Source organism: Carassius carassius, chromosome 44 (genome assembly GCF_963082965.1).
Source record: "Carassius carassius chromosome 44, fCarCar2.1, whole genome shotgun sequence".
Taxonomy (NCBI): Eukaryota; Metazoa; Chordata; class Actinopteri; order Cypriniformes; family Cyprinidae; genus Carassius; species Carassius carassius.
The window spans coordinates 26,155,404-26,183,289 of NC_081798.1; the positions used below are offsets into that span (position 1 = coordinate 26,155,404).

General features: G+C 38.6%; 1 protein-coding gene across 1 annotated transcript; it reads left to right on the top strand.

The window, feature by feature from the left end:
• Positions 1-462: 462 nt before the first annotated feature.
• slc6a11b (solute carrier family 6 member 11b) lies at positions 463-27,886 on the top strand. Its single transcript, XM_059538398.1, has 15 exons — positions 463-676; positions 1,336-1,571; positions 2,262-2,396; positions 2,563-2,703; positions 2,816-2,897; positions 3,842-3,974; positions 7,248-7,382; positions 15,216-15,319; positions 16,109-16,233; positions 21,134-21,246; positions 22,919-23,056; positions 23,843-23,945; positions 24,444-24,544; positions 24,634-24,804; positions 26,160-27,886. The coding sequence occupies exons 2-15, from the start codon at positions 1,349-1,351 to the stop codon at positions 26,301-26,303; spliced, it is 1,848 nt and encodes a 615-aa protein (XP_059394381.1). The 5' UTR covers positions 463-676; positions 1,336-1,348; the 3' UTR covers positions 26,304-27,886.

Sequence of the window (27,886 nt, forward strand, 5' to 3'; positions counted from 1 at the left end):
ATGCCAAAGACCCCTATACTGATTCTTTCATGGGTGATCACATCAGTGCTGATAATCTACAAGCAGTGGGTTATAGAAAAATGCTGTTGAGGTGGAACTGAGAAAAATTAGTCAAGGATCTCACATCCCGAGACAAAAATAAAGATTAAAACAAACCATAATTAAATTAAATAATGATATTTATGCAACCAATAAATTATATTACTGTAAGTTATATCATGAAATTACTGTAAATTATATCAAGATTCAGTGCAACACTGATAGAAATTAGCAATAAAGAATTAAACAACCAGTACCACTACTCCTATATAAATATCAAAACCAACTGCCCAGCAAAAATATCAGTAAATAAATTAATAATGCCACTTGTTTACAAACACACAGTTGGTATACAGGGTAAGAAGTGTGGTGTTGTGAGGAGGTGTGAGCTCTAGAGGAACTGCTGGTGGACACATGGCTCTTGTCCAGTGAGAGGCGGTGGAGATCAGATCTGAGCTCTGATCACAGCAGTAGTGAGCTGCTCACTGCCACAGTCACAACACTGTGACATCCATCAGGGATTTGCACTTTTCTTCTTTTTGTCTTTTTTTTTTTAACAAACGGGTTCAGTCTGAAGCATCCCCTAAAGCAGGTGGTTACTGGGTGATCTGAGGAGGTCCACTGCACCCATATACCGGTAAGTGAGGCTCGGCTCAGTCACTACAGCGGGGTGGGTGCTCATGGGTGAGGGATGAATAGATGCAAGTCAACCGTTGTTTATCTGAATTCGCACAATTACTTTTGGTGATACTATTCTGCTGCTGAATAGCTTTATTCTTATTCAAACCAGCAACGTTCCGCGTTCAATAGCCAAAACACACAGAACGTTACGCATGACACTGGAACGCTTAATCGAGACGTGACGTGACAAACCGGGACGCTTTAATTCCAATTGCATTTCAATTAGCCAACATTTGACGAGTCATTTAGAATAAGTTAAGGAGCTGTTCACACTGAAAGCGTTGTTGCACCCGTTCGAGATGTAGCGCAGAAGAATGGTTCAGGACGCGTGGGTCTCCAGACGAGCTTTCAAACTTTAACTTATTTTATTCTCGGTCTTGAACCGAGTAAATGCGTGATGATAGAAGAGAACACTGTCTTCAGCGATGATTCGACATGTGTGGAATCGCGTTTTGTGCCCTGTGTTCTGTTCCATATGGCGCTCCATCTAGTCGTATCCTCCGCAAGAACGTGCGAACGGGCCCTAACGCATCTATGCACGACATTTGCAATAAAATGGCTCCACTTCCAGTGCTGACACGTGCCTCAGCTACAGGTGTAATCCATATGTTTCAGGCTGTAGGACGTCATGACAGCCGAAAAGACGATTCCCATAATAAATGGAAAAGCGGACGATTCGATGGACCCCGAAGCGGCGAGCTCGAGCGCAGTGCGCAGCAATGATAAGAAGGTGGTGAACGAGAGAGGACAGTGGAATAATAAGGTTGAGTTTATGCTGTCGGTGGCTGGAGAGATTATCGGCCTTGGCAACGTTTGGAGGTTCCCATATCTGTGTTACAAGAACGGCGGAGGTGAGAGATTATTCATTCATTCTCGTTCCCTGACACACTTCACCTACTCCTGTCAAAGTCTGATGGAGTTGTTTTCCCCCCTCCCTGACAGATGTGAACAAGCATCCTATTTATGCCCCATATATTTAGTTTTTCCACCCATACTTTTAGACTTGCTTCTAGGTTTTGCTGGACAACACTTTGGTTCAACTTCTCTGGTATTAAATTAACTATGAGTACACGCGACAAAAACATGATGATAGTATGGTACCTTTTGGTTGTTGATGGGATTTTTATTTTTTTATTCTGAATATGCAGTTATGAAACTGTAGATTACAAAATACAGAAGGAGCACAGCCATTATATATATATGGCTGCCTTGTGATATATTAATAAAGTAGGAAAAGGCAACTTCCAACAGTGCAAGAGCAGTACATGATAATTTATAGAGAGACATTAGCACTAATAAAACCACACTATCTGGGAAACATCCAACAACTAATGGAACGTCTCAAATATTTATTGTCATATTTTTATTTGACAATTTTATAGTAAAAAAAAAAAAATTCAAAAAAACAAAACCTTTTATGAGTATTGGTCACACATCTACTTTTTCTTTTGGTAAACTGGGATAGGCTAGTTGGCTGTTAATCAGCTATGCATGAATTCAATAAATTAGTTTGAGAGTTCTAACTTTATATATCTTTTTAGGTGCTTTCTTTGTGCCTTATGTCATCTTCTTCATCTGCTGTGGTATCCCAGTCTTCTTCCTGGAAACAGCGCTAGGTCAGTTCACTAGTGAAGGAGGCATCACATGTTGGCGAAAAGTCTGCCCGCTCTTTGAAGGTAAGACTTAGGTCACTCTAGTTAATTTTAAAACCTTTTTTTTTTTTATCTTCTCATGATTAAATTCCTGCTTGTTGAACTGAACATACATCAGTAGTGAATGCAAATGGGGTGCAAAACTGCATAGTTTCATGTCTTTAAGTATTGGTTATGTGTTCTCTTATAGGCATTGGCTATGCGACCCAAGTCATCGAAGCCCACCTGAATGTTTATTATGTGGTTATATTAGCTTGGGCCATTTTCTACCTGTTCAATTGCTTTACAACAGAGCTACCCTGGGCATCGTGTGGTCACTACTGGAACACGGGTTGGTTCATTTGAGGATTAAAGAAAGAATTACCTAGAACTAAGTTAAACAATTTAATGCATGCATGAAAAATAGACAAAATTTATTTAACAGAACTGTTCTAACTTTCCAGAGAACTGTGTGGATTTTAACAATGAAAGCATTGCCAACTTCACCAATCCATATGCCACATCCCCAGTCATGGAGTTTTGGGAGTGAGTGTGATTCTGACTGTTTATTAGCGTTACCTATTGCACATATTCCTAGGAACATCAGTATTTGGCAGCTGTTTAGGCCAAGTCCTAAAGAGATCAGGCTATGAATTCACCCAGAAACTCTGGGATCACCAGCAATTCACAACAACAAAACTTAATATGCACAGTAGCACACTAGCTTTCCAGGCAACTTTTGGCACAGTTCGTGTGCAGAGCAATTATTATACATGGAAATTCATAACCTTTTTCATTGATAATTTGTCATTCTTTTTGCATTGCTGTTGTCAACAAGCATCAAAAGTGCACTTGCACAGCTAGGAATGGTATGGACACAAATTTGGCCACAGCTGGCTTGTTTTTCCCACACAGTTTCATATTCAAGGCCAGATACAGAGGAAGCAAGTCAAGTCCTAGCGGTCAGACAGTTCTCGCATGTTGCTGGCCTCAGCCTCGCACACTGAGCATGCCGTCCTCTAGTACTCAGAGGCACAGAAGTTGTCAGTTCTGAGGTTGAATGGTGAAGGTTTGCTCAAAGGGAGCATAGTTTAGACAGTGGATGTCACCCAAGAACATGTCAAAGATGATAAATGGCATTGCAAGACAGAGAATTGTGGCTTTTCCTTACAATCTCACAATTTAATGCGTCACAACCAGTCAATGTTAAACAAAACTTCAAACCAACTTAAAGTTTGATGAATAGTTGGCCATGTGGAGCTGACTCTCCTGGAAGTCAGAAGCGCTTGGTATTTTGTTGGAAATCAACATAACCGTATCATTGTTTCATAGCTATTGAACACTGCGTGCATCAGAAAGTGTCATGGGGTTCACATTATGTACTCAAATTTAGAGCTAAACTTGCAGAATGATATTGCCCACTTGACTTTTGTTCATGTATTTCATGACTGCTGGGAAGGTTATTCATTTCGGAATGTTTTCCCTTCTAGACGCCGTGTTCTCAGCATATCATCTGGAATTGAAGAAGTTGGCAGCCTTCGCTGGGAACTGGCTATCTGTCTTGCTATAGCCTGGGTCATATGTTATTTCTGCATTTGGAAAGGTCCCAAATCAACTGGAAAGGTAAAAACAAAAGGTCCAGTGACAGAAATGGAGCTGAATGTGTGTATATGTTAACCAAAGAGTGAGAAGCGGAGTTGGAGATGTCTCAATGAGAGACTTACATGAATGGGGTAACTTAGTGCCCTAATGTTCAGCACGAAATCAATTGAGGGAGTGATTCCATTCTTGTAAATGAAGTCATCAGCACAACTCTGACGTGTGGAGCGCTCATACAGTATGCTGAATTGTGCAGCTACAATGTGGATCCTGCGATTTGAAAGGGCTCAAATGCAAAAGCTGTCTATATAAAGTCTTGAGTCTTTGAAGGGAAAATGGCACTTGGAGACTTTAGATATAAGTTGAGTGAATGTCAGCTGTAAAAACTATGGACTAGCATATCAGAGAGACAGGAACAGAAAGGCCATTGAACAGAATTCGTCAGCTTTCCAGAAAGCGAATGGAAACGTACGTGCATCCTTTCAATAACCAAATGGTTTATTGGTAAACTCAAACCAACCTCCTGTGAAAAAGTGCCTTTGGAAAACAAAGAGTTTGCATTATTCCTGTGTCTGGAGCGCAAAATGCAGCTCTGGCCTTCCTCTACCTTCCCCTTGTACCCACAATCCATTGCATTATGAGGGCCTATGCGCCTGTGCCAATCTCTGCAACTCAGTCACTAGCCTTCCTCTGGATTCTATTCTTCCAGCAGCCTTTAAGAAAGTCTAATGGACTCAATGAGACAGAAGGAAAGTGCAAAGAAAGGAAGAGGGATGTGTGGAGAAAAATAAATGGGTTCACATTGTACAGGTCCAGGAGAAAAGCTCGGCAGCAAGGCCTGTATCTCTTGAAGTGTCTTTTGTTTGCTCGTGAAGCGAGGGGAAAGAATGCTCCTTCATGGCAAGGCTTTAGCAGCCTGTCCAAGATTGATTTCTGTATTCACAAGGGGAAAGTGGAGCGTTCATGAGGAGCATGCAGAGTTCCTCCTCTCGCCTCTTCCTTTCTGTGAGGAATTATGTTTGGTGGATTGCAAACTGCTTTCTTCCTTTCCTTTGACCGCTATACAGATTGCAGCATTCAGGACATTTGCTAAGCTGTTCACCGCAGGTCTTTTGTGGCTGTTTGCGATTCTCCCATAAGTCAGTGGTAGATTTATGGCATGGGGTTGACCTGTGAATGTGGAGCTTAAATGTTTGACCAGGGAGAGTTGGGACAAAGTCAGCATGTGTCAAAGTCTCATGTCGAGTTTAAACATTGCCCCTTTCATTGAGAAAAACCACACACATGCCTTTGAAAGCCTATTCAAGGGGATTCACTTATTGCAGTGGCCATGCTTTTTTGGATATGGATATGTAATCAGTTTATGAGACTAATTGAAAAGGGTGTGAATTAGCGAGCTGGATGAGCTTTGCCTTGCTCATACTGCGAGGTGCGTTTGGATTAAAGGATCTCCTTTGTCTAAGCACTCACTCTTACAGATCTCCACTTAACATGGCTGTTTTTTCACTCCATTGGATTAGGTGGTTAAGCAACATTAACAAAGATGTGCTGTGATCTTGCATCGCAGTTTGAAGCATTCTGGCGCAAACGAGAGAGAGAATGATTGATTTTGCTAAGGAAGCATTTAAAAAAAAAAATCTCCCCGTCACTTCCAAGTGGTGACACATTTGTTAACCGATGTGAAAAAGTGTTTGTTGTCATTTAGTACAGTAAATTACCTAGGTTAGATTGAAACCGTCGGCAATTTTCCCACATTTTCCCACACTGCCAACACAGCCCAGTTGGGCTTCTTCTAGAGGGAAACAGTGTAGAAGCTTTTGTGTCCAAACCCTATCTTGTCTTTGCATAGACTTGACCGAGTGCCAGAAAAACAAGAACCTAGTGCCGACCCCAAGGGTGGTTTTGTTCATGCGACTGAAAGAGCTTCAAAATGTTGAACTCATTTCTGTGAACCATGAATGGCTTTTGCAAAAGTATCTAAGGACCTGGAACTTGAATCTCTAGTAGAGAAGAATCACGCTGTGATGTTTTAACGCTGTGTGATTGCACTTGAGGATTCAAGTCTCTATGTGTCTTGGGAGACAAAGCTCTTACACTGGTTTGCTTGAGACTTGGTTATAATTCAAGACTGTGAACATTATGTTGACAATTCACAAGATGATGGTAGCCTGGCTATTCTATTTTTGTCTTTTTGATGTGCTGTTTTGCACACTTGAGTGTTTTCTCCATCAAAACCTCTGGCTTGGACCTGCATCCCTTCCTACCCCTGAGATTATCTCTTTCAATTGGCCCCCCAATTAAGGCTTTGGGAGAGTACCTGCCCCCTCTGGCAGACCCTCAGAGCACTCCATAACCCCTTCATGTTAAGTGCGCTGCTTCATTTCGCTCACTCATTCATTTGTTCCAGCCCTTTCTCTGTAAGGTATACTAGTCGCACAGCTGATTTACACACCATAGCCCATCACAAAGGAGGGTAAAAAAATAATTTGTTTGGTCTTTAGATCGCAGACAGTTTATCCTATTAACTTCATTTTAAAGCAATGGTTCGGGGATGCACAATACACATGGTTTCAAAACAGCTTTACAGAAAGTCATACTGTTACTGTTACTGTTATGTCTAGTGCCTTATTGCTTTACCACAGAGAAAGATTTAGAGCTGGTGATATGTAAGAATGATTAAGAATGACAAATTATCCTCCAAATTTGCTAGCTATATTGTTATTATTTTGTGTAGCAATTATATGCATGCCACGATGTGAGCATGTGCTTGAGCATTCGAAGGTAATATTAATATAAAGTTGTGATGAAATAGAAGTAGTTTCTGTCATTTTAACCAGAGCTTGATTAAACATCATGAGGTCCCCTGTATTTTTATCTAATTTGATAATTTGTTACACATACAGTAAGCTACCATACTCGACTACTTTAGACTACTATAACCATTCCTAATGGTGTTTTTATTTTTATTTTTTTGCAGCTTGACAGATGCATTGACTATAAACTGTTATAAGGAAAGGAACTGCATGACGATTCTTCAAAATGTATTTTCTATCCTACATAAAAAAAATGGCATTCAGGTTTAAAATTATACAAAATAATAAATAATAAAGATTTTTAGTTTAACTGTTCCTTTTACTTTCTTTCTTTTTTTTTCTTGGTGATTTCTTGCACAAATTGGTTTGGATAGTTCCAGATTTGATCTAAATGTTATATGCAGTAGAATGTGAACATGTCGCTTCAACTACTTTGACCTTTATTCATGACCATGGAAACTAAGCCTTGTTTTTCTCTCTGCAGGTTGTGTATGTCACTGCAACCTTTCCTTATTTCATGCTGTTGATCCTTCTTATTCGTGGAATAACACTGCCAGGAGCTGCTAATGGAATTAAGTTCTACCTGTATCCTGACATCTCTCGTCTGTCAGACCCTCAGGTATGAACAATTTTACCCAGTGTCACTGTCCTTCTTAAGGATTTAATAGCCAACTGTTCCTTTATACTGTAGCTACACTAAATCATATGTATGTACAGTATTTTTTGTGACTTTGGTTCCCCCTACAGTTAATTGAGTGGAATTTGATGTCCTAAATATACTACTGTTGTATTAAAGGTTAACTCAACTATTTTTGAAAATAGGCTCATTTTCCAACCCCCCTAGAGTTAAACAGTTGAGTTTTACCGTTTTCAAATCCATTCAGCCAATCTCCGGGTCTAGTGGTAGCACTTTTAGTCATAGTTTTAAATAGGAAAAACATCGAAACTCTTTGGACATTTTTGAGCGAGATGCTAATGGTGTATCAGATACAATGACCTATGCTAAGCTAAGATAAAATTGCTTTCTGACATAAAGTAATATGCACTTTTCACAGAATTCCGTACTTGCTCATTAAACTTACACATTCCCAGAACTATGACGGCATTTTAGTGCCACGTTGAAAAATAACAATCTAAGATTACCATATTAAAGTCATATTTTGAGAATAAAGTCGAAATTACAAGAATAAAGTCAAATATTCTGAGAATAAAGTCTAAAGTCTAAATATTACGAGAATGAAGTCAAAATGTTTTGAGAATTTAAATAATAGAAATTAAAGTTATAATATTTTGAGATGTCCTATATTGCGCATGCAAATGGCCTGAACTGAGAGCACAAGGAGAAGTTTCCAGCCCCCTGGAATTTATTTGAATATTGTTGTGTCCGAGCGGCTGCATCTTCTTACTTGGAAATCATATTTCATGTCATTCATTGCATTCGTTATTTGTAGAAAACCTAAAAAACCTTAAACCTAACCTAACCTTGTTTAAGGGTTAGCATCATCTGAACAGAAAAGCTGCTGTTCCAACAAAGTAAAATTAATTAGTTTAACCCAAGCTAAAGAATAATGATGCACATTTGATCAGATACAACTACACTCACAATTTAAGATACAATATTCGAATGCTTGGCGAAAGAGATACGTTTTTAATCTAGATTTAAACAGAGACAGTGTGTCTGAACCCCGAACATTATCAGGAAGGCTATTCCAGAGTTTGGGAGCCAAATGTGAAAATGCTCTACCTCCTTTAGTGGACTTTGCTATCCTAGGAACTACCAAAAGTCCAGCGTTTTGTGACCTTAGGGTGCGTGATGGGTTGTAGCATGGTAGAAGGCTAGTTAGGTACGCAGGAGCTAAACCATTTAGGGCCTTATAGGTAAGTAATAATAATTTATTGGAGTTACTGATACTGTACAGTTGCTTTAAATAAAACTATTAAGTCATTTCAAGATTTCGACAAGGCATGCACAACAAGAACCAGAAACTAAACTTAAGTGAATACCTAAGCCACCAATTTTTAAATCAAATACCTGAACATTTTTATTTCTTTAGATGGCAATCACAATTTCATATTGAACCGCAAATATTTGTACACTTCTCATTGTTCATTATACTTCCGTTGCATTGGCAAAACATCTAAAAATTTTTTTTTGATGTCATCGAAAAAAAAAAAAAATTAATTAAATTTTTAATTAAATAGGTATAGCTACTGTATAGTCTGTTGCGTTGTGTGTTTCAGAACAAACATCAAATATTTGCAATATCAAATCTACTTTGTTTTCACATTGATATAATCACCCACATTTGAAGTTTACACTAATAATTTCACCAATAATGAGAATTGTTTGTAAACCTGTTGCCACAGGAAATTAAAGGTTTCTCTGTAGTTTTATTTGGCAAAATAAAACCTTGCATGCAGACTTTGTGCTCAATTATTATCTAGTCTAGTAGATGCAAAGCAGAATTACTTACTTTCTTCTGTGAAACACAAAAGGTGAAAATTTGAAGACTTAAGGCCTTTCTAACCGTAATGAAGCTTTATGACCATAATACCTTAAAAATGGGTCTAACTCCACACTGATAATTACACACAGGAGCAATTTAGTTGTAATCACTTTCAGAGAATTTTTCCCATCTGATAAACTTTAAAAACATTGACAGACAACAAAAATCATTACTATTTAAAAGTGTGAACCCTGCACTGTGATTATATTAACTGAACATAACTAAGAAATGCACACTGAAGAATCAATGTGACAAGAAAGATTCTTGTGATTCTTATTATGCAATGAACACACTTGAACAATTTCATAAACTCTGCATTTTCTTTAAGTCCTGACTTTCCGAGCGAATTAATCATAAACACTAATCATTGTCCCAGACAACACTGATAATTTATCCTGGTTTATAAGGTGACAGGCGTGTATAACCAAGCTTCATTTCTCAAACTGCTTTTCATTTTGCATTAGTTAATAAACAAATACATTTAAACTTTAGAATATGTTTTACATAGACCAAATTTACAAAGAAATCAAATATAACCACAACATCTGCAACTTAAACCTTTTAAAGGCCACACACTTGTTATCATGGAAAATATAAAAATAAATAATTACTCAAAACTAAACAACTGTTGTCCATCTAAAAGGGATTAAGAATTACATAAAAAAGTTTGTTTTCCAAATCTAAATGAATTGATGTACTACAAGGCTAGCTAAAAGGAAACAGTGCCAAGTTGTCCAGGAAGCACGGAACAGGGATTACAGGATGTCCACACAAAAAACTTAGACGTGGAGATCATTGTGTCATGATCCACAGTTCCATCATCCCAGTGAACAGAAAGCAGAACTGAAGGAATGTATGTGAAGTAACATTGATAGCCTGTGAGAGTGAGCGACATAAAGGAAACGTGAGAAAGAGAAAGGGTGATAAAGGGTTCTGTTTGGAGATGGGGGCTCCTCCGACACCAGTGTTTAATTAGCTTTCATGCCACACAATAAGAGGTCTGTTCACTTTCTCTATACTCCGTTGTTTTCTTCACAGTCTTGCTTTAAAATCTCACCACGCAATTCAGTTTTCTGTGCCAGAGAGTTCCCACTTGTTGTTTAAAACTGCATGTTTGTAGAACGGAGAAATATAAAAGTATGTCCAATTTGGACAAAATCAACTTTTAGTGTTTTCTGTGGTAATGTGGAGGACTTCATGAAATGTAGTCATCAGAAACATATAGCATCATTTTAAGACTTACTCTTCTGACTTTTTTATATTAAAAGATTGTTTTCTAACATTCTACAATTAAAATTGTATATTATGTGATGAAGTTTAAAATCTCACATTTTATATTTGACATCAAGTTACAACTGACCACTGTACCAAAATTGTTTAAAACAACCACTGAAAAAATCTAACATTGAATTTTACTAATATTGCCATGAACTTCATAAACCGAACAGTATGTAAGATTGCACATATCATGTCCATTTCGGCATTTGAGTGATTTGGCTTGATTCTAAGTGTGAGATGAATTTGCTCCAAAATCATAAACACACATTACGACCAGAGAGTTTGCAATCAAAATGTTTCTTTAGGATGCACTTCCTGGCTAAAACAAGACAAAACATCCAAATTAGCCACAACATCAATAAGCAGCTTTTAAAGAATGTAGCGCAATGTCCGAGTAAAGCCAAACCAGAGCATTCGCACCGGCCAAATGTTAAACAGAAGGAAACATAAATGACCGTACCCATAGAATGGATGTTCTTTGAGGGAAGTTGCTCTGTGTTTGTGAGGTCAGAGGGGTTACCCTGGTTACCCTGTGGAGGAAGCAAATACTGTGAGTTGTCAATTGTTTTTAAAGTAAAGGAGATTAGTGGCTCAATGGTTATGTGAGAGCATTTTAAAGAGGTGCTGGCTTCATTTCCAGCGATTCACATGGATCCCCTATGGCCACAGTTTTACACATAGCCTCTATTGAGCAGAATGACTCTATTCAGAGTGTTCAAGCTTTTCGAGATCATTTTAGCTAGTTGCAGGTGAGAGAATCTTTCATCAGAATCAGTTGCCCAAGAAAGTGGTTGTTCTCAAAAGTTAATAGCTGGATTTCCATCCATAGTAAATTTAACTTGTGTGAAAAATTAGAATGTCACACTCACATAAAACATTTGCAAATAAACACCATTTCAAAATGACGATAACAATAAAAGATGACAACTAGAACAATTACATTTATCAGACGCTTTTATCCAAAGTGACTTACAGTGCATTCATGCTGTAATTTTTTTTAATCAGTATGTGTGTTCCCTGGGAATTGAACCCATGTCCTTTTGCGTTGCTAACACAATGCTCTTCCACTGAGCCACAGGAACAGTGGCTAAAATAGGCCTTCAGGGGATCGACTGATTCAGTTATCTTTCATCAATATAAACCTTGTCTGACCACAGCAGATGTTATTGGAGAAACAGCTGGTGATATGGAATTTTGGCTTACTTGAAAAAATCCTAGCCCAGTTACTTAGATTAAATTTAAAAAAAAGGGGCAACACAAACAGCACTCTAGGCCAGGAACAAATATAAATAAGTACTGTAGGAAAACATCTGAAAACCTCATTCGATCTCACAATGTTTGAGATGCTGTGCAACAAGACTGGTTCACTGGTTAGTCAGGTTATGCCATCCCATTGCGAAAAGTCACATGCATTTTATAATGGATATGGAGGAATTTATTCAGCAAATGCATTTTCATCTCCCATTATTCATATGAACCATTTTTGTGCAAGACAAAAACCACCTCAAGTAGGCATAAAACATTTCAGGTTACTTATGTAACCACAGGGCTTTTACCAGCTCAAGAAAGGGCATGAAGCAACTGCGCAAAGCCCTCACCATATAGGATTTTAGAAAAGCATGCAGACTACTAGCGTGCAAACTTACCACAGTGTGGATTTTAGAAAGTGTGCAAAGACTTCATGTGCATACTTACTGGATTTTTGGATACCGTTCTAAGGGGCTCTTATGGCACTCTGAAAGAGCAGCTAATAGATGGAATGGTGCATCCTAAAACCAATATACTTAAGAGTCATCAGCTCGATCTATGGTATAATGTGGAGTGGTTAGCAGTAAATATATTGCTGAGTGGAGGGGCAAACACCCAGCTCTAAAATGAGAGGGGAAAATGCGCTAAAATGCGGCCTACCGCATGTTCCATTGCTGGAACAGCTAGCAATAATTTACTTAGCTGAGGGAGCAACACACCCTTTTCTCAATGAGAGAGGGGGCTCGACCTACAGCATGATCGTTAGAATCAGAAGCGAAAGCATACTGCAAGCTAGTCAAAAACTCAATGCATCAGAGGAAGGGCCTAGTTCACCTGATGCTGCTGGTTCCAGGTGCTCTGGAAAAACAGAGAACGTAATTCTCATGTGAGAGGAGAACTCTGAATCCAGAAAGGAGTTAGCGTGCTCATAGCATCCCTTTTTGGTAAAGGGAAGCGCTGCTAAACTACCCAGAAAACAGCTGATGGAGTGAGGAATTCAACTCCTCAGAAGAGAAGAGAACTCAAGCGCCTAAAAAGAAGCACCATCCTCACAATAACCCTCAATGGTGAGGGGAGCAGTGCTTAAAAAGTGTGTCATAGAGACACACTGGTTGAATGGAGCCCAAGGTACCAGTGTCTAATCAACTCAGAGACTCAGCAAAGACTAGTGTGCACAGTTACCACCATGTGGATTTCAGAAAGTGCACAAAGCTTTGCGTGTGCACTTACCATAGTATCATGGATTTAAGAGCTTCCCAAGCATCTGCTTCACAGATGCCCAGAAGTATTGAGTCAAATGGGAGAGGCATGCTCAAATACAGCCCCCTGTGAGGCAAGGGGAGCACTTCCTGAGACAGCATTACCCAAGAATGTTCTCACAAATGCCACCAATTCTTCCCGCTCAATGCTTCAGCAAGAGGGGGTATCCTGGTTACTAGGAAGTCCCTCAGGGTGACCTAGATATGGTGTACCAGACAGGTAGCCTGAAAGCATCAAGCAAGACCAGCCTGGACATCCAGGAAAATTTGCAGTGCCGTGCCGTGCCGGGGGCCTGATGATAAAAAAGACTCCCTCAAAAGCCTATGATCTGGCTGCATGAACCAGGAAGCATTAAGCCGGATCCAGGGCTATCATACTGCTGGATACAACATCGATGAGTGAGGTAAACACTGCAAGTCGAGCACCCGGTTTCTGAATCCATTGAGCTTGACCTGCTGCTGCTGCGTATGTCCTGCCATTTAAACATGATGGCAAGGAGGGTGTTTAAAGAGAGGATGTCTCACCCATAGAGAGATGAGAGACCACAGGGGGCATCCTCTCATAGCTGCTTTCACACATCCCCTCGATGTTGGCATAATTTGTATGCTGACAAAGGATGCGTAAGAAGAAAGTCCTCTTCTATTCCCTCTAGATCTCTGAATGGAGATCAGGAAGAAAACACAGGCCCACCTGAGCTGGAGGTTCATGGTCAGAGAGATTACTCTCATTGAATGCAACATTATGTTCTTAGCCTGCTTCCACAATAAGCATGCGATTCATAACCTCCAACAGCTCATCATACGCAAAGCAGGAAGATTGGGAAGAAAAGATCGTTCTTACCACGGAATGCACGCTTCAAACAAAACAATCAATGAAGACGAAGAAGAGGATGACGTGTCCTCCCGCCTGTTTATACTATAGTCGCACCTGTAGTGACGTCACGGGCTGTTGCCGGCCAACATGTTGTTGGTGTTTTTCAATGTATGCTTCAGACATGGGTCATGACGAGGCGTTCCCCAGAGTGACCCTTAGAGGATGCAGTTCGAAGTTCCCTTGAAAGGGAAACTCTTTTGTGAAAACATTGTTCTAAACATTTTTTGAGACCATGTACATCCTTCATGATACCGGTGTTCCCTGGTTGAAGTCGCCTCTTTCGGCAGGATATCTTGGGCTTTAAGTTTCCTAGATCTCAATCTGGTTGGTCATGTATGGAATGTGATGGACCAGTTTGCAGTCTACATGACTTGAAGAATCTGCTGCTGATGTCTGAGGAGAAACCAGAGAAGGAGGAGCCTGCAGAAGATAAATGTAAGACAGAGCCAATGGAAACATCAACTGGATCGACATGCAAAGCCTGAAGTCAAAGTTGAACCCAAAGCGATCACAGGACACCATCAGGGGTCTTGTAGAGTCCATGCCTTGGCAGCTCGGTGCTGTTTCTGCAGCACGCGAAGGATCAACAGCATGTTAAGCCATGCACATGCTGTACAATTTGAGCACGATTTGGCCATCTAAGACAAATTTCGCAAATCCTAAGATTCCTCTGATCCTAGGCTTAAATTCTGTTGTCTTCAATCTTTGTTTTTACATGTTCACCAACAGCCGATTAATGACCGCTACCGCTAATTCTGGTAGTGTCAGGAGATTTGGCACAAAGTTCTGCAGTGTGATTTCCTCTACAAGAATGAACATGTTGATAATGTAAAACTCCTGACAAGTTTTCTTGTGTGCACCTGTTTTTAACATGTCTTGATTGTCCTAACATATGTTTTTAATGTAATGACTCCTGATTCTTTAGTGATTCACTTCCATTATATGGACAAATGCAAGCAAGAATTTTCTTTTTCTTTTCAAGAGTATTTTTTTTATTTTGTCTTTCAATAAAGAAAGAAGATCATGGAACTTTAGAATGACATGTACTTTAATTACCTATGTGCTCCAGTTAGGGTTAAAATGAGAAATACAAAAAGTAAAATTATGGGTGGTAAGTCTCAGAAAGAACTGTGAATTGATGATTAATGAACTTACAATTAGTATTTGAACACATCTTCTCACTCAGAATAAATGACAACTAGAGCATGTTTCTTATATCACATGGCAGCACCAGTATAATGAATAACAGCAGTTATGGTTGGGTTATTAATTAGTGATTGTTGCAGGTGTGGGTGGATGCAGGCACTCAGATCTTCTTCTCATATGCTATATGTCTGGGCTGTCTTACGGCTCTCGGCAGCTACAACAGCTACAACAACAACTGCTACAGGTGAGAGTCTAGTCAAATGATAACACTTTTACAGTGGCTATACAACCCCCCGGAACTTTTACTCTTTATTTTGCACAACATATAACTATTTTAGTATAAAAATGTTTTTTTCATTTCAAAGTGAAATAAATATATATAGCTACTGCTATAAGCATTGTTCCTTTTCAAGTGTGTATTCAGCAGAAGCACATCTGGCAGCATTATTTACACCTTTGCATCTCTCAGCTTTGATTCTCCACTCTCTGTAAAACTGCTCAAACCCAGTCAGGTCATATGGAGATGGTGAGTGGACAAACGGTTACTTGTCCATCCATAATTTGGACAGAGATCAGGACTTCGTTGATTTTGCTCTCATCAGACCATAGACACTTTCCCACATGTCCTCTGGCATGTTGTTGCTTAGATATGACATATTTAATGTTAGCTTCATTTTGCTACTTTCTTATAAAGCTGGCAACTGTCTCTCCAGTCTCTACCACTAACTACTTCAATGGTTTTCTGGTGGTTTCCCTTGCCAGTGTTTTTCAGTGATCCTTTTTTTTTTTCTTGGAAATCATTTTGTTTCCATCCTCTGTCGTTTTAGGTTTCCAGTGGTTATTTTATTTTTATTTTTTTTTCATGATGCAAGTGACAGAAGACTGACTTACCAGATGGCAGACATTCTATTTTCCAGAGATGTGTTTATATAACCAATAATTTAATAATATATGTAATATACTTTTTTTTGTATATTACAAAATTACATATATTGGTGCAGTGGATGTGAAGTGCGGTGCGTTGTTTTTACAGGGACTGCATCATGCTGTGCTGCCTGAACAGTGGCACAAGTTTTGTGGCAGGATTTGCCATCTTCTCTGTCCTGGGCTTTATGGCATATGAACAGAATGTGCCAATAGAGGCAGTGGCAGAGTCAGGTGAGTGTGAATTTTGCTATATTTGTTGAAACCTTTCTTTGGGAACAGTTTATACATTTGCAAACTGGGGTAATATATAGTAATTTTTATTACAAATTTTTATAGAAACGTAATTTGTGTGTGTGAGAGTGAGAGTTTTTTTATTTGAGATACAGTATCCTACAGTGAGATCTCCGAGTGCAGTGAGTTTGGACTCATGCAATTTAAAGCACTTCTCAGAAAAGCTTTTTACTGTATGACTTATTCAACAATTCAGCATTACTTATTTACTGCAGTAGAGCAAGGATGACTGTAAAAGTGACTGAAATACACTTTGAATGGTTTTAGAACTGATCTGACTTTATCTTAATAATAAAAATGAGAATTCAGTTGTTTAGATCACTGGTCCTCAAACCTGTTCTTGTACAATCTAAAAGAAAACAATATAAGAAAATAAAAGTTCAGTCACTATGCTTTCAAATAGTGATCCATAAACATTATTTAAAGAGCTTTTACTAGAGCACCACTCTTGGCATTTTTCTGCAGCCAGTATAATCTGATGAACAGTAGTTCTAAGGTGATATTCTAGTCTATTGCTTTTGTGTTATGGCAGAGTGATCTCTGCTCTTGGCTTGCTCCTTTTGGACAGGTGACTCTGTACAGTAAAACCAGAGCCAAGGCACATGGAGTGGTTAGACTTTTTCACCAGGACCATCACTGAGACTGCTGAATTTGCTAAACTAATGCATACTTTGAAAAACGCCAACGTGTTTGCCGGCGACAGCCTCTGACGTCACTACCAGCGCGACTATAAATACGTGCCCGTCAATGAATACGAAGAAGATAAGTGACGGGTCCTACGGGCGCGTATTTATAGTCGCGCTGGTAGTGACGTCAGAGGCTGTCGCCGGCCAACACGTTGGCGTTTTTCAGAGTATTCAGAGTTTCAAAGTATTTAAAAGCTTCAGACACGGGTCACGACGAGGTGTTCCCCATAGTGTCCCCTCAGAGGACGCAGTTAGAAGTTCCCTTAACAGGGAACTATAGATGCATGTTCTACCAGAAAGACTCGGGAGGTGAAGATTAAACGCAAAAGTATTAATTTACAAAACCAATACAAAAAACAAAATTATTTTGGAGTAGGCTCCATCTGTAGCTTTAATCAGACGTTGTAGATTCCAGCTATTCCTGCCGAAGACGAAGGCAGGGCAGAGCATACCCCAGAAGAAAGAAGAAAATTAAATACCCATCAGACGAAGTACTTCTTACAAGATGTCCCATAGTGAAAAAGCCAAAAGGTCATAGAATGAAATGCCTCAGAAGGCACAGAGAGGAAGGCCATGTGAATAGACCACGCTGGGAAATGCCACGGGATAGGTAACAGAGGGAAAGGCCACGAAAGACAGACCACAGAAAGAAAGGCCAAGTTAAACCGCAGTAAACCATAGAGGTTGTTGGGAGTAATATGAATAGGTATTGTATCACCACCAGTAATTGCATATAGATTAGAGCTGTAATCTGGCCTTAAAAGTTAGGCCCAACAGGACCCAAGCCCGACAGGTTTCGGCCCGAGCCCGACAAGTAAATTTTGACTGACAGCTTTTTAAAAGCCCAAACCCGTGTACAGCCCGCACACAGCTCTTTTGCCTTTATCAAGAATGAGTCATTTATACATGTTTTAACAATTTATTCATGACTAACGTTGGCTATAGGCCACTTGGAAGTTGGATTAAAGAAATAAGTCCTCTGTAACATCGTAACATCTCAGCACTCTAAATAGTCCTAGGCATAGCCTATAAATAAGTCAATGCACCAATAAAAATCAATCTTTTTTTAACAAATTAAATTAAAATAAATTCTAAATTAAGATTGGTATTTGGCAATAATGAAATTAAGATAAAGGCTCCACCAGATTTGCTTCGCAACTAGCATCTGAAATTTAATAACAACATTAGCCTATATACTCTGTCTATATTATGCATTTAAGACTCAATTAATATTTATTTATCACTTGAAAAACCTTTATTCACAGAGATTAGGCTAGGCCTACAAATGTCTTCAGCGCGTTCCTGCGCTCACTGATGGTGCATCCAGCAACATAACCCACTGGCTCATTATTCTCATTATAATCATGATCAAAACTTTTCCACACTTCAGCCTTTGCTTTAGTTTCTGGTGCAACCAAAATGTAATTGCCAGAGGCAAGCCTCCGTTTCACCTACTACATTTTTGCATCTTTCTCATGCTAATCGAAACACATCACATGACCGCTCATTTAACTCACAAACCAGAGCTTGTGTCAAATTATATATTAATTAAGCCCGAACGCGACCGAACCTGTTGGGTTTGGGCAAAAATTTTCAGCTCTAATTTAGATTACCTTGAGGACAGCTTGATATTCTTTGAGATGTTTAGTGCTTCAAGTCAAGTCAAGTCAAGTCACCTTTATTCATATAGCACTTTAAACAAAATACATTGTGTCAAAGCAACTGAACAACATTCATTAGGAAAACAGTGTGTCAATAATGCAAAATGATAGTTAAAGGCGGTTCATCATTGAATTCAGTGATGATATCTCTGTTCAGTTTAAATAGTGTCTGTGCATTCATTTGCAATCAAGTCAACGATATCGCTGTAGATGTAGTGACCCCAACTAAGCAAGCCAGAGGCGATGGCGGCAAGGAACCGAAACTCCATCTGTGACAGAATCGAGAAAAAAACCTTGGGAGAAACCAGGCTCAGTCTTTACAAGGTCTTTACAGAGGATCTGTATCTGGGGCTCTAGTTGTCCTGGTCTCCGCTGTCTTTCAGGGATGTAGAGGTCCTTTGTAGGTGCTGATCCACCATCTGGTCTGGATACGTACTGGATCCTGGTGACTGCAGTGACCCTCTGATCTGGATACAGATCTGGTGGCTATGGTGACCTCGGAATAAGAGAGAAAGAGACTAATATTAGCGTAGATGCCTTTCTTCTAATGATGTAGCAATAAGAAGTTACTCGTCATCCAGTTTTTTATATCGACTATGCATTCCATTAGTTTTCAAATTGGTGTGTTTCACCAGGCCACAAAGAGATATAGAGCTGAGTATCATCAGCATAACATTGAAAGCTAACACCATGTTTCCTGATGATATCTCCCAAGGGTATCTTATAAAGCATGAAGAGTAGCGGCCCTAGTACTGAGCCTTGAGGTACTCCATACTGCGCTTGTGATAGATATGATACATCTTCATTCACTGCTACGAACTGATGGCGGTTATATAAGTATGATTTAAACCATGCTAATGCACTTCCATTAATGCCAACAAAGTGTTCAAGTCTATGCAAAAGAATGTTGTGGTCAATTGTGTCAAACGCAGCACTAAGATCCAATAAAACTAATAGAGAGATACACCCACGATCAGATGATAAGAGCAGGTCATTTGTAACTCTAAGACGAGCAGTCTCAGTACTATGATATGGTCTAAATCCTGACTGGAAGTCCTCACATATACCATTTTTCTCTTCGAAGGAATATAATTGTGAGGATACTACCTTTTCTACTATTTTGGACAGAAAAGGGAGATTCGAGATTGGTCTATAATTAACAGGTCTAATGTAGGATTCAAATGCGGAGGATGACCGTCTTCCCAGTAGCTTGATAGCTGATGTTTGAAGTCCAAGTTCAACAGCAGAAGTGGCCAGTGTACAGAAGCGATGACAGCAGCTTCTAAAGGTGACTAAATAAAGCTGAAACAGCCGCAGAGAGAGATAGGCCCCGATAGGCCTACAAGAGGCCGTAGAGAGTATAGCCGCTAAGGCCATGACGGAAAGCCACGAAAGGCGGAGGAAAAGTATGTAATGAATTGGTGTGACACCACCACCAGTATTTGCTTAAATTTACCTTAAAAATACAGCATTACGTTTTAGTTTTTTTTTAATGCATACATATTTACAAACAAATTACTGTATGAGCGATCTAATGACAGGCCACATTATGCCATCATGCTACAGAGGAATGTAAAACTCGCTATAGTTTGCAAGAGATGAACTTAACTATATGCAAGTAACCCAGGGAAAGTCAAGCGACAGTTTGACCAAGAAACGTCACCGCAGTATCTGCAAACACAATGAAGTGTGAGTAGAGGGGTTTTATATTCCTCGTGTTGAGTGCCGATTAGCTAGATCTAATTGTAATGTGACGTGGCATTAAGTCTTCCTAGTAGAACTTGTGGTGATGTTTCCATTTCCGTCATTACAAATAGAGTTCATTGGAACTTGCCATAGTTAGTTAATGATGCTTTTAGAAAATGTACTCCAGAACTACATTTATATCTAATATATATATATATATATATATATATATATATATATATATATATATATATATATATATATATTAATAAAAACATGTCCTGTCACATTCAGTTAGTTGAATCACTTTTGAATCACAGTTAGTTTGCATCCCTGGATAGTGTTGGTTGTTCTAGTAGTCGAGCATGAAATAATGCACCAGTTCTTCTTACTTCACTCTCATTCAGTGCTTTGGGATGGAATTCGCACACTGCTTCTGTGAACAGTAAGCCCAACCTACTATTATTTGATTGGACATTATTTTGACATTGATGAGAGCTGTTAGACCCCTGAGGCAAACCAGGCTAAAAATGTCACTTTTAAACTTTAATTCAATCATAACAAAAAACAGAGCACTGCGTAATGAAGTGCTGCATGTCAGTGCAAGAATTTCAAATATCGTGGGGCAATTTGTCCATTTCTAATTATTTGGGGGGACTAGTCCCTGTTAATGACTATGGTGGTTACGGCCCTGGCAGAACGTGAAGTTTATGCTGTTTTTACCCCCCTCGATTAACTTTGTCTTCTGTCTTTCTAAAAATCCTAAAACACTAAGGGTTAATTACTGTATTGTGAAATGTATTTCAGGTCCTGGTCTAGCGTTCATAGCTTATCCTAAAGCTGTGACCATGATGCCTTGGGCTCCATTGTGGGCCTGCCTGTTCTTCATGATGCTCATCTTCCTTGGGCTTGACAGTCAGGTGAGAAATGCACACATTTTGTAAACATTTTTTTCTAAGGAATAAACCAATAATATGCCATTATCTACTGTTGTGTCACACATGTACACACATTTTTCTGTCAAAAACACAAAACATTTTGGGGTTATGTTTTCATTTCATTTTTACAGCTTTTTCATTTTAATTTTTTCGTTAATTACATTTTTAGTAATAAAATAATTTTTGTTATTTTTCTGCATCATGTATTACAACACATACTTTATACATCAGTTCTCATTGGTCCTTGAATCTTTTCCAGCAGTGTGATATTCTAGTGATAACAGAACTAAAAATTTCACCATTTGTATTACTCGGCATGTGGTATTTAGTAAGTGTCATGGCGGACACACAAATCTACTATAATTTTGTAAATAATAATGTATTTGTGTCATAAAATGTAGTTTTAAGAGGTTTTTAGGTGAGAACGCAGTTGTTTAGACTTCAATATTCCAGTTCTTCTGGAAGTTGCCCCTGGCTCTGATGTCTCTTTAGTTGGTAAACATGAGATATCTTTGTTTTGTGGGTAAATCTGCCTTTGTACTTTTGACTTAATCACCTAGCAATTTTTTTTTTATGATGAGACAGAAACAAGTTGCAAACAAGTTATTTTTACTTTCAACAACACCTTGTAAGACACAGCCAACAAATGCACTGTGCACTGCTGTCACTGGAAATAATCCTGAAAAAATAGTACAACAAAGAGCCTATCGCTCTCCTCAGTGGACATTGAAACTTATGTTTTATTGTGAAAATGAGATGGAACAATGAGCTGAACAATGAATGCTGTATCAGATGCAAGTAATCACGATCACTCAGTCCATCCCTCTCACTTATAATAGTCTACTATACATAATACAGTGAACTTTTAATGCAGTAATACTTTCTTTCAGTGAAGCAGCTCAACATACCTTTCTTACTAGTTCTAAAGTTATGCTTTGGAATTAGTAATAGAGGCTTGTGCTCAGCTGTTAAATGGTCAAATTTGAAGATTTGAATGAATTGCAAAAGGAAGTAGTTCTGCACAAAACAGAGCTTTTAAAGACACTCCGTTGTTGACACTCTTCCGAATTATTTTAAATTCATGTAAAAAAAGAAAAACATCCCGCGAATGCGCCTCCGAAGTCCCGATGTCAATCAAATGATTCGCAATACACAATCTGTTTGTTACACTTCGAAACAGTTAATCATTTTGTGACGCACTGGTTTAACTAATTCAGAGTTTCAGAAAGCTCAGCTGATATGGTGCTCTTTTCTGGATTTCTCTATATAATGTATTAGTTGCTTGTATAACCATGGAAATTAAGTCATTACAATTAATAGTGCTGATCTGTTCTATTGAAGTTTGATCATGTCAATTACAGTTTCCGTCATATAGAAACATTTCATGACTTGACATGACACCCATTATCTGCTACTTGCCAAAAGAAAAGAAAAAAAAACACGAGTTTATGATGTTCATTGGTAACAGATTACACTAACATTACTTACCTTGGAGTTGGGTCAACAACTGGAGAGAGAAAATGAGTTTTCATATATATACAGTACATGAATACATTTTCCTTTTCTTTCAGTTATTGTTTTTCTATTTCAGATTTTTTATGGTTTTAGTTGTAGGTAATGATAATAACCCTGTGTCACGTTCCTTTCTTTGTAGTTTGTGTGTGTGGAGAGTCTTGTGACTGCAATCGTGGACATGTATCCCAAAACCTTCCGTGTGGGTTATCGGCGAGAGCTTCTCATCCTGGGAATGTCTGTGGCTTCGTTCTTCCTGGGTCTAATAATGTTGACAGAGGTAAAGTCATATTGTTGTGTACAAAGTGTGCCTTCCAGTGGCATTATTATCATCCTTGATTTATGTTTCTCAGTGCTGGTGTTTAGTACAACACAGTTTTCAATCCCAGTCTTCTCCAGGTGGATCTGTTGTAAGCACGTGTCGACACAATAATTAATCTTATAAAAAAAAGCATAATAGATGACAATGAAAAATCCAGGTGTCTTATTTTTTCAAGGACAATCATATTTGCTGTTTATACGATCAAGTTGGTTTGTTTTACAGACATGCTTGGATTAATTAAGTTAGTTGTTAACCTGCTGGTAAACAGTTTTTGACATGTAAAAAAAAGCACGATTTGTAGTGGATTTTTCCCTGTAACGATGGTGTCTTGGCATATTGCTGTCAGCACCTGGCATGTTCCTGTGGTTTCCTGTTTTGCATTTATGGCTGGAGTGAGGGTAAAAATAGGCCTGCATTCAGGCTGAGACAGGAGGAAGCTCTCCGCCAGTAATGTGCAGTCAGGTGAACACTTTCACTCTGCGTTTCATGAATAAAGCCATCCGACTGTGGAACGAAGTCTCTCCGGTGTGGAATGTTAGACATTGTCTGTTACTAGGATGAGAGGGAGATGAGGATGGCTTTGCCATTTTCTGTTTGCCAGTAGTGCCCTCCTAGATCCATAAAATGCCTTGAGCATGTGTGAGCATCCTCATATTGTTCATGTCTCATGCCACAGCTGCGTACTCTGTTGTCTTGTGTGCTCGTCCTGTATTCCTCTGACTGTGCGTGACTCTGCTCTGTTAGGGTGGCATGTACGTGTTCCAGCTCTTTGACTCGTATGCAGCCAGTGGCATGTGTCTGTTGTTTGTGGCCATCTTTGAGTCCATCTGCATTGGCTGGGTCTATGGTAAGAGATTGCTTGTTTTTGGTGTGTAACAATGCTCGTCACTTAAAATCTTTAATACTAAACATCTATAGTCTCGACATCCTCAGCTAAGCACTCTCATTCTAATCCAGTTTTACCCTTTAACAGCCAAATGTGTAATATTTAAATATATCAAGAACATATCTTTATATTTAATCACCTGAAGAAGTGATAGCCTGTGATAATAAGCCCATGAAATTACTATTGAATTAGGTCTTGTAACACATTGTGCTATGCCAGTAGATGCTTTTCTCTCTGAATAAATCATGTCAATGGCTGTTCACAGTATCATCACATTTCTGTACCCATAATGCCATCTGTTGGCAAGAGCCAGACAGTGCATGCAATTAATCATTGAAACATGTTTGTAGCAGAGATACAGTGAATTTCAGTGTACTTTATATACAAGTGTTATTCTTTGTAGAATATAAATACATAAACTGTGACATTTTAAGTGAAAAGTGTAATCTTTATCCTCAGGTAGCGACAGGTTTTATTCGAACATTGAGGACATGATTGGATACAAGCCTGTCTTCTTCATCAAATGGTGCTGGAAGTTCTTCACACCAGGCATCTGTGCTGTAAGTTGAATTGGATGTACAGTAAGTCAAGATGTTTACAGGCTGTGAGTGATAAATGTTCATTATTGGCCATATGATTGTCTTTTCAGGGCATCTTTCTGTTCTTCTTGATCAAGTACAAACCTCTGAAGTATAATAATGTGTACACATATCCAGACTGGGGTTATGCCATTGGCTGGATGATGGCCATGTCCTCTATGGTCTGCATCCCTCTGGGAATCTTATTTCAGATCTGGAAGACGGAAGGAACTTTCCGTGAGGTAAAGACCTTTTTTTTATTTTGTGAGCATGGCCATTCTGTGTATGTTATATAATATGGGTTGTCTATTCTGCACAGCACAGACCACTAGTGTGAAGTATGTGACACGTTAGATTAGGGAGCAGATATTCACAATTAACTAAAGAGTTAATAGTGAATAGTGTTCCCTAATCTAAAGTGCTACTGAAAATTATCAATGTATTTATTTTGCTATTCTTTTTATAAGCTAGTCTTTTCATTGCAAATTATAGTATCAGTATAAAAATTTAAGCGAAACTCAAAAACAAACATGAATTAGAGAATGTCTCTGTATTTGGTTTGCCTTTTGCTTTAATGACTCTAGAGTGACATGAGCAAAAGCCGATGATCGTGATTGTTCTAAAGAGCGTCTTGAGTTTCACTGGAAACACGAATGTCTCACTGTCTGGACAAAAATCTGATTATAAATTACACTGTTACCCTTAATTAGCCATCTAGAAATAGAGCACAATATGTGTTTTCTTTTACATAATGTTTCTTTAATTTTCCAAAAATAATTATTATTAGCTTCTAATCTAGCTATACTGTCAGTTATGAGCATGCCTTCTTCGAATCATTCAGTCTTTTAGCATATATTCAGATTTCTGTATTGCTCTTTGTACCAGATAAACATCACTGAAGGCATGAGTCATTATTTCTTACCTCCTTCACTGTCCTTGATTCACCCGACTGAACCTCTCATGCTGCTGCCAATGATTTTAGATAGAAGCTAAAAAGTGAAACATTTTACAGAATATACTTGAGAGAAAAAACATCATATTTCTTGAGGTGCCATGACATGGCAAGGATGAAAGTTGTTGTGGCGCAGAGGGAGTGACGTGGCCCTGACCCCATTGTGCCATGTCTTATTGATTGTGTCTGCTTCAGAAAGCATGTGATGAGGTTAGTGTACTACACTGAGTCTCAATCACTAATTTTGCATTGATTTCCACCAACAATCTAACGATCTTTAAAACAATCAAACATATAAGACTTGTTTGCAGAGCAATATACCTTAATATACCTATTTTTCTTACTCCATTGGGAAGTGTTTGTCATATTCTTAAAACAAAGAGGACCAAGTGATTTATCCAAAAATACACAATTGTATATGTATTCTCTAAAAACTACTCTTTTTCTCAGTGTAAAAAAAGGATAGAATAATCAAGTTGGTCTGATACCTGGACAAGCAATTCCAGTTGCAATGGCAGCTGCTCAGCTGGCACATGAGTCCAGCATCTTTGCATGTGGGAACACAGATTGTTTTGAGCTCTGTGTGCTTTGGAACGTTCTTCAAATGCACTCACACTGTTTATCATCATACAAATGTAATTGCAGAGGATCAAGAAGCTGACCACACCCAGCTCTGACCTGATAATGAGGGGACGCCTCAGCTCCAGGGGTCCCTGCGCTATCAATGATGCCAAAATGAGGGCGGATGGCAAGATTTCCACCATCACAGAGAAGGAAACACATTTCTAAACCCAAGACACAGACATCACCGGCACAATAGACAATTATTTTTAAAGAGAGATCTATTATTACATTTGTAGTGTTGCTTTTTTGCACAAGCAGGTAACACATCACAATTTAACATCATGATTAAAAACTGTTTTGTATCAGAGTGTGTCTAAATCTAGATATAAATGTTGTTGTATTGCCTCACTCTTTGTCACATTAGTCTTTTCTGTACTTGTAGAATGAAGTCGAGGTAAGCCAGTGTGCTGTGAAATGTTTTTACACGTTGGCTCTTGGCTCTGTGCAGATTACTGTAGAGTACTATTCTAATGAATAGAAGATGTTTATGACCACTCCAAACGTTGGCTGTATGTTTGTAGATGAGGCTCAGTGTTGTCAGATACGCTGTGATTCGCTGTCCTTCAGCTAGCATTGACTCGCAGGGTTAGCATTACGTAGCAAGCCCATTCGCCACGGCGTCTTACGTCGCTCGAATTCTTGGTCATTTCACACCAATTAAACTGAGTTTAATTGAAGGTGACAGACCGAACACAGTTTATCATTTTATTATATTATTTCAGGCTGGTGGTTCAGAGAGTCATCCTAACACACTCATCATGAACTTCTCATTAGCACTCATAAAGACTCTGTCTTAATAGTGTTAAATGTTAATGTTAAAGGGCAGTCTGATGGTGAAAGATGTGAAGATGAAGCTCTTGGTTTGTATGTGAGGACAACATTAAATAAATAAAAAAATTCACATTTTAAACAGTTATGTTCAAAGCATCACCATAACATGAATTCAAACTCAATTCGGTAAATTCAGTGATAAATCTGCGTTCACATTCAGATTCTAAAAATGGCATGTACAGATGCACTGTTATTTAACACGTACACAAACAAAGGCTAGAGCTGAGGTTGTGTGTGTGTTATGACCACAACAATGTAGAAGACATTTTGATCAACTGTTGTACTGATGTAGAAAGATTGATACCATGCAAAATATAAAAGGCCACTAATCAGATTCTGAAAGAGCTCATTCTGAAAGAGAAAGTGCAAGCGACAAAGAAGTAGTTATTTTTTGTGTCTATTTTAAGTGATTGTAGCCCACATATTGATATCCATTAAGTCATTAGGAAGCAGTACAAATGTGTTCTAATGACCCCTGCAATTCAACAGCCATAAGTACTTTGATCAAACATGCCTGGATCTGTAATGTACTATCACAGTTAAGAGCACTTTTTGTTCGTTGTATACTCAGGATGCACTGTGAACCCTGTGCACATGCATGCAATCTTTGGTCTGGTCTGTTCCATCGTGACATCATCAGTTTGTGCAAGTAAACTTGTTTGTTTTAATAGCTTGTTAACTTTTCAGATATATGTATATTTTAAAATTTCTTAAGTGGCTTTGTGTACTATTTCTTGATGAACAAAAAAAAAAAAATATATGAGGACTTTTGATATCTCATTCAACAATCAAGTTCTAGGTATATGATGGAATTGTTATATGTGCTGTTTCCATAAATATGTGCTGTTTTCACAAAAATTCACAGAACATATGAATTGTGTGTTTAATCATTTTTAAAAATAAAAGTTAAAAATGAA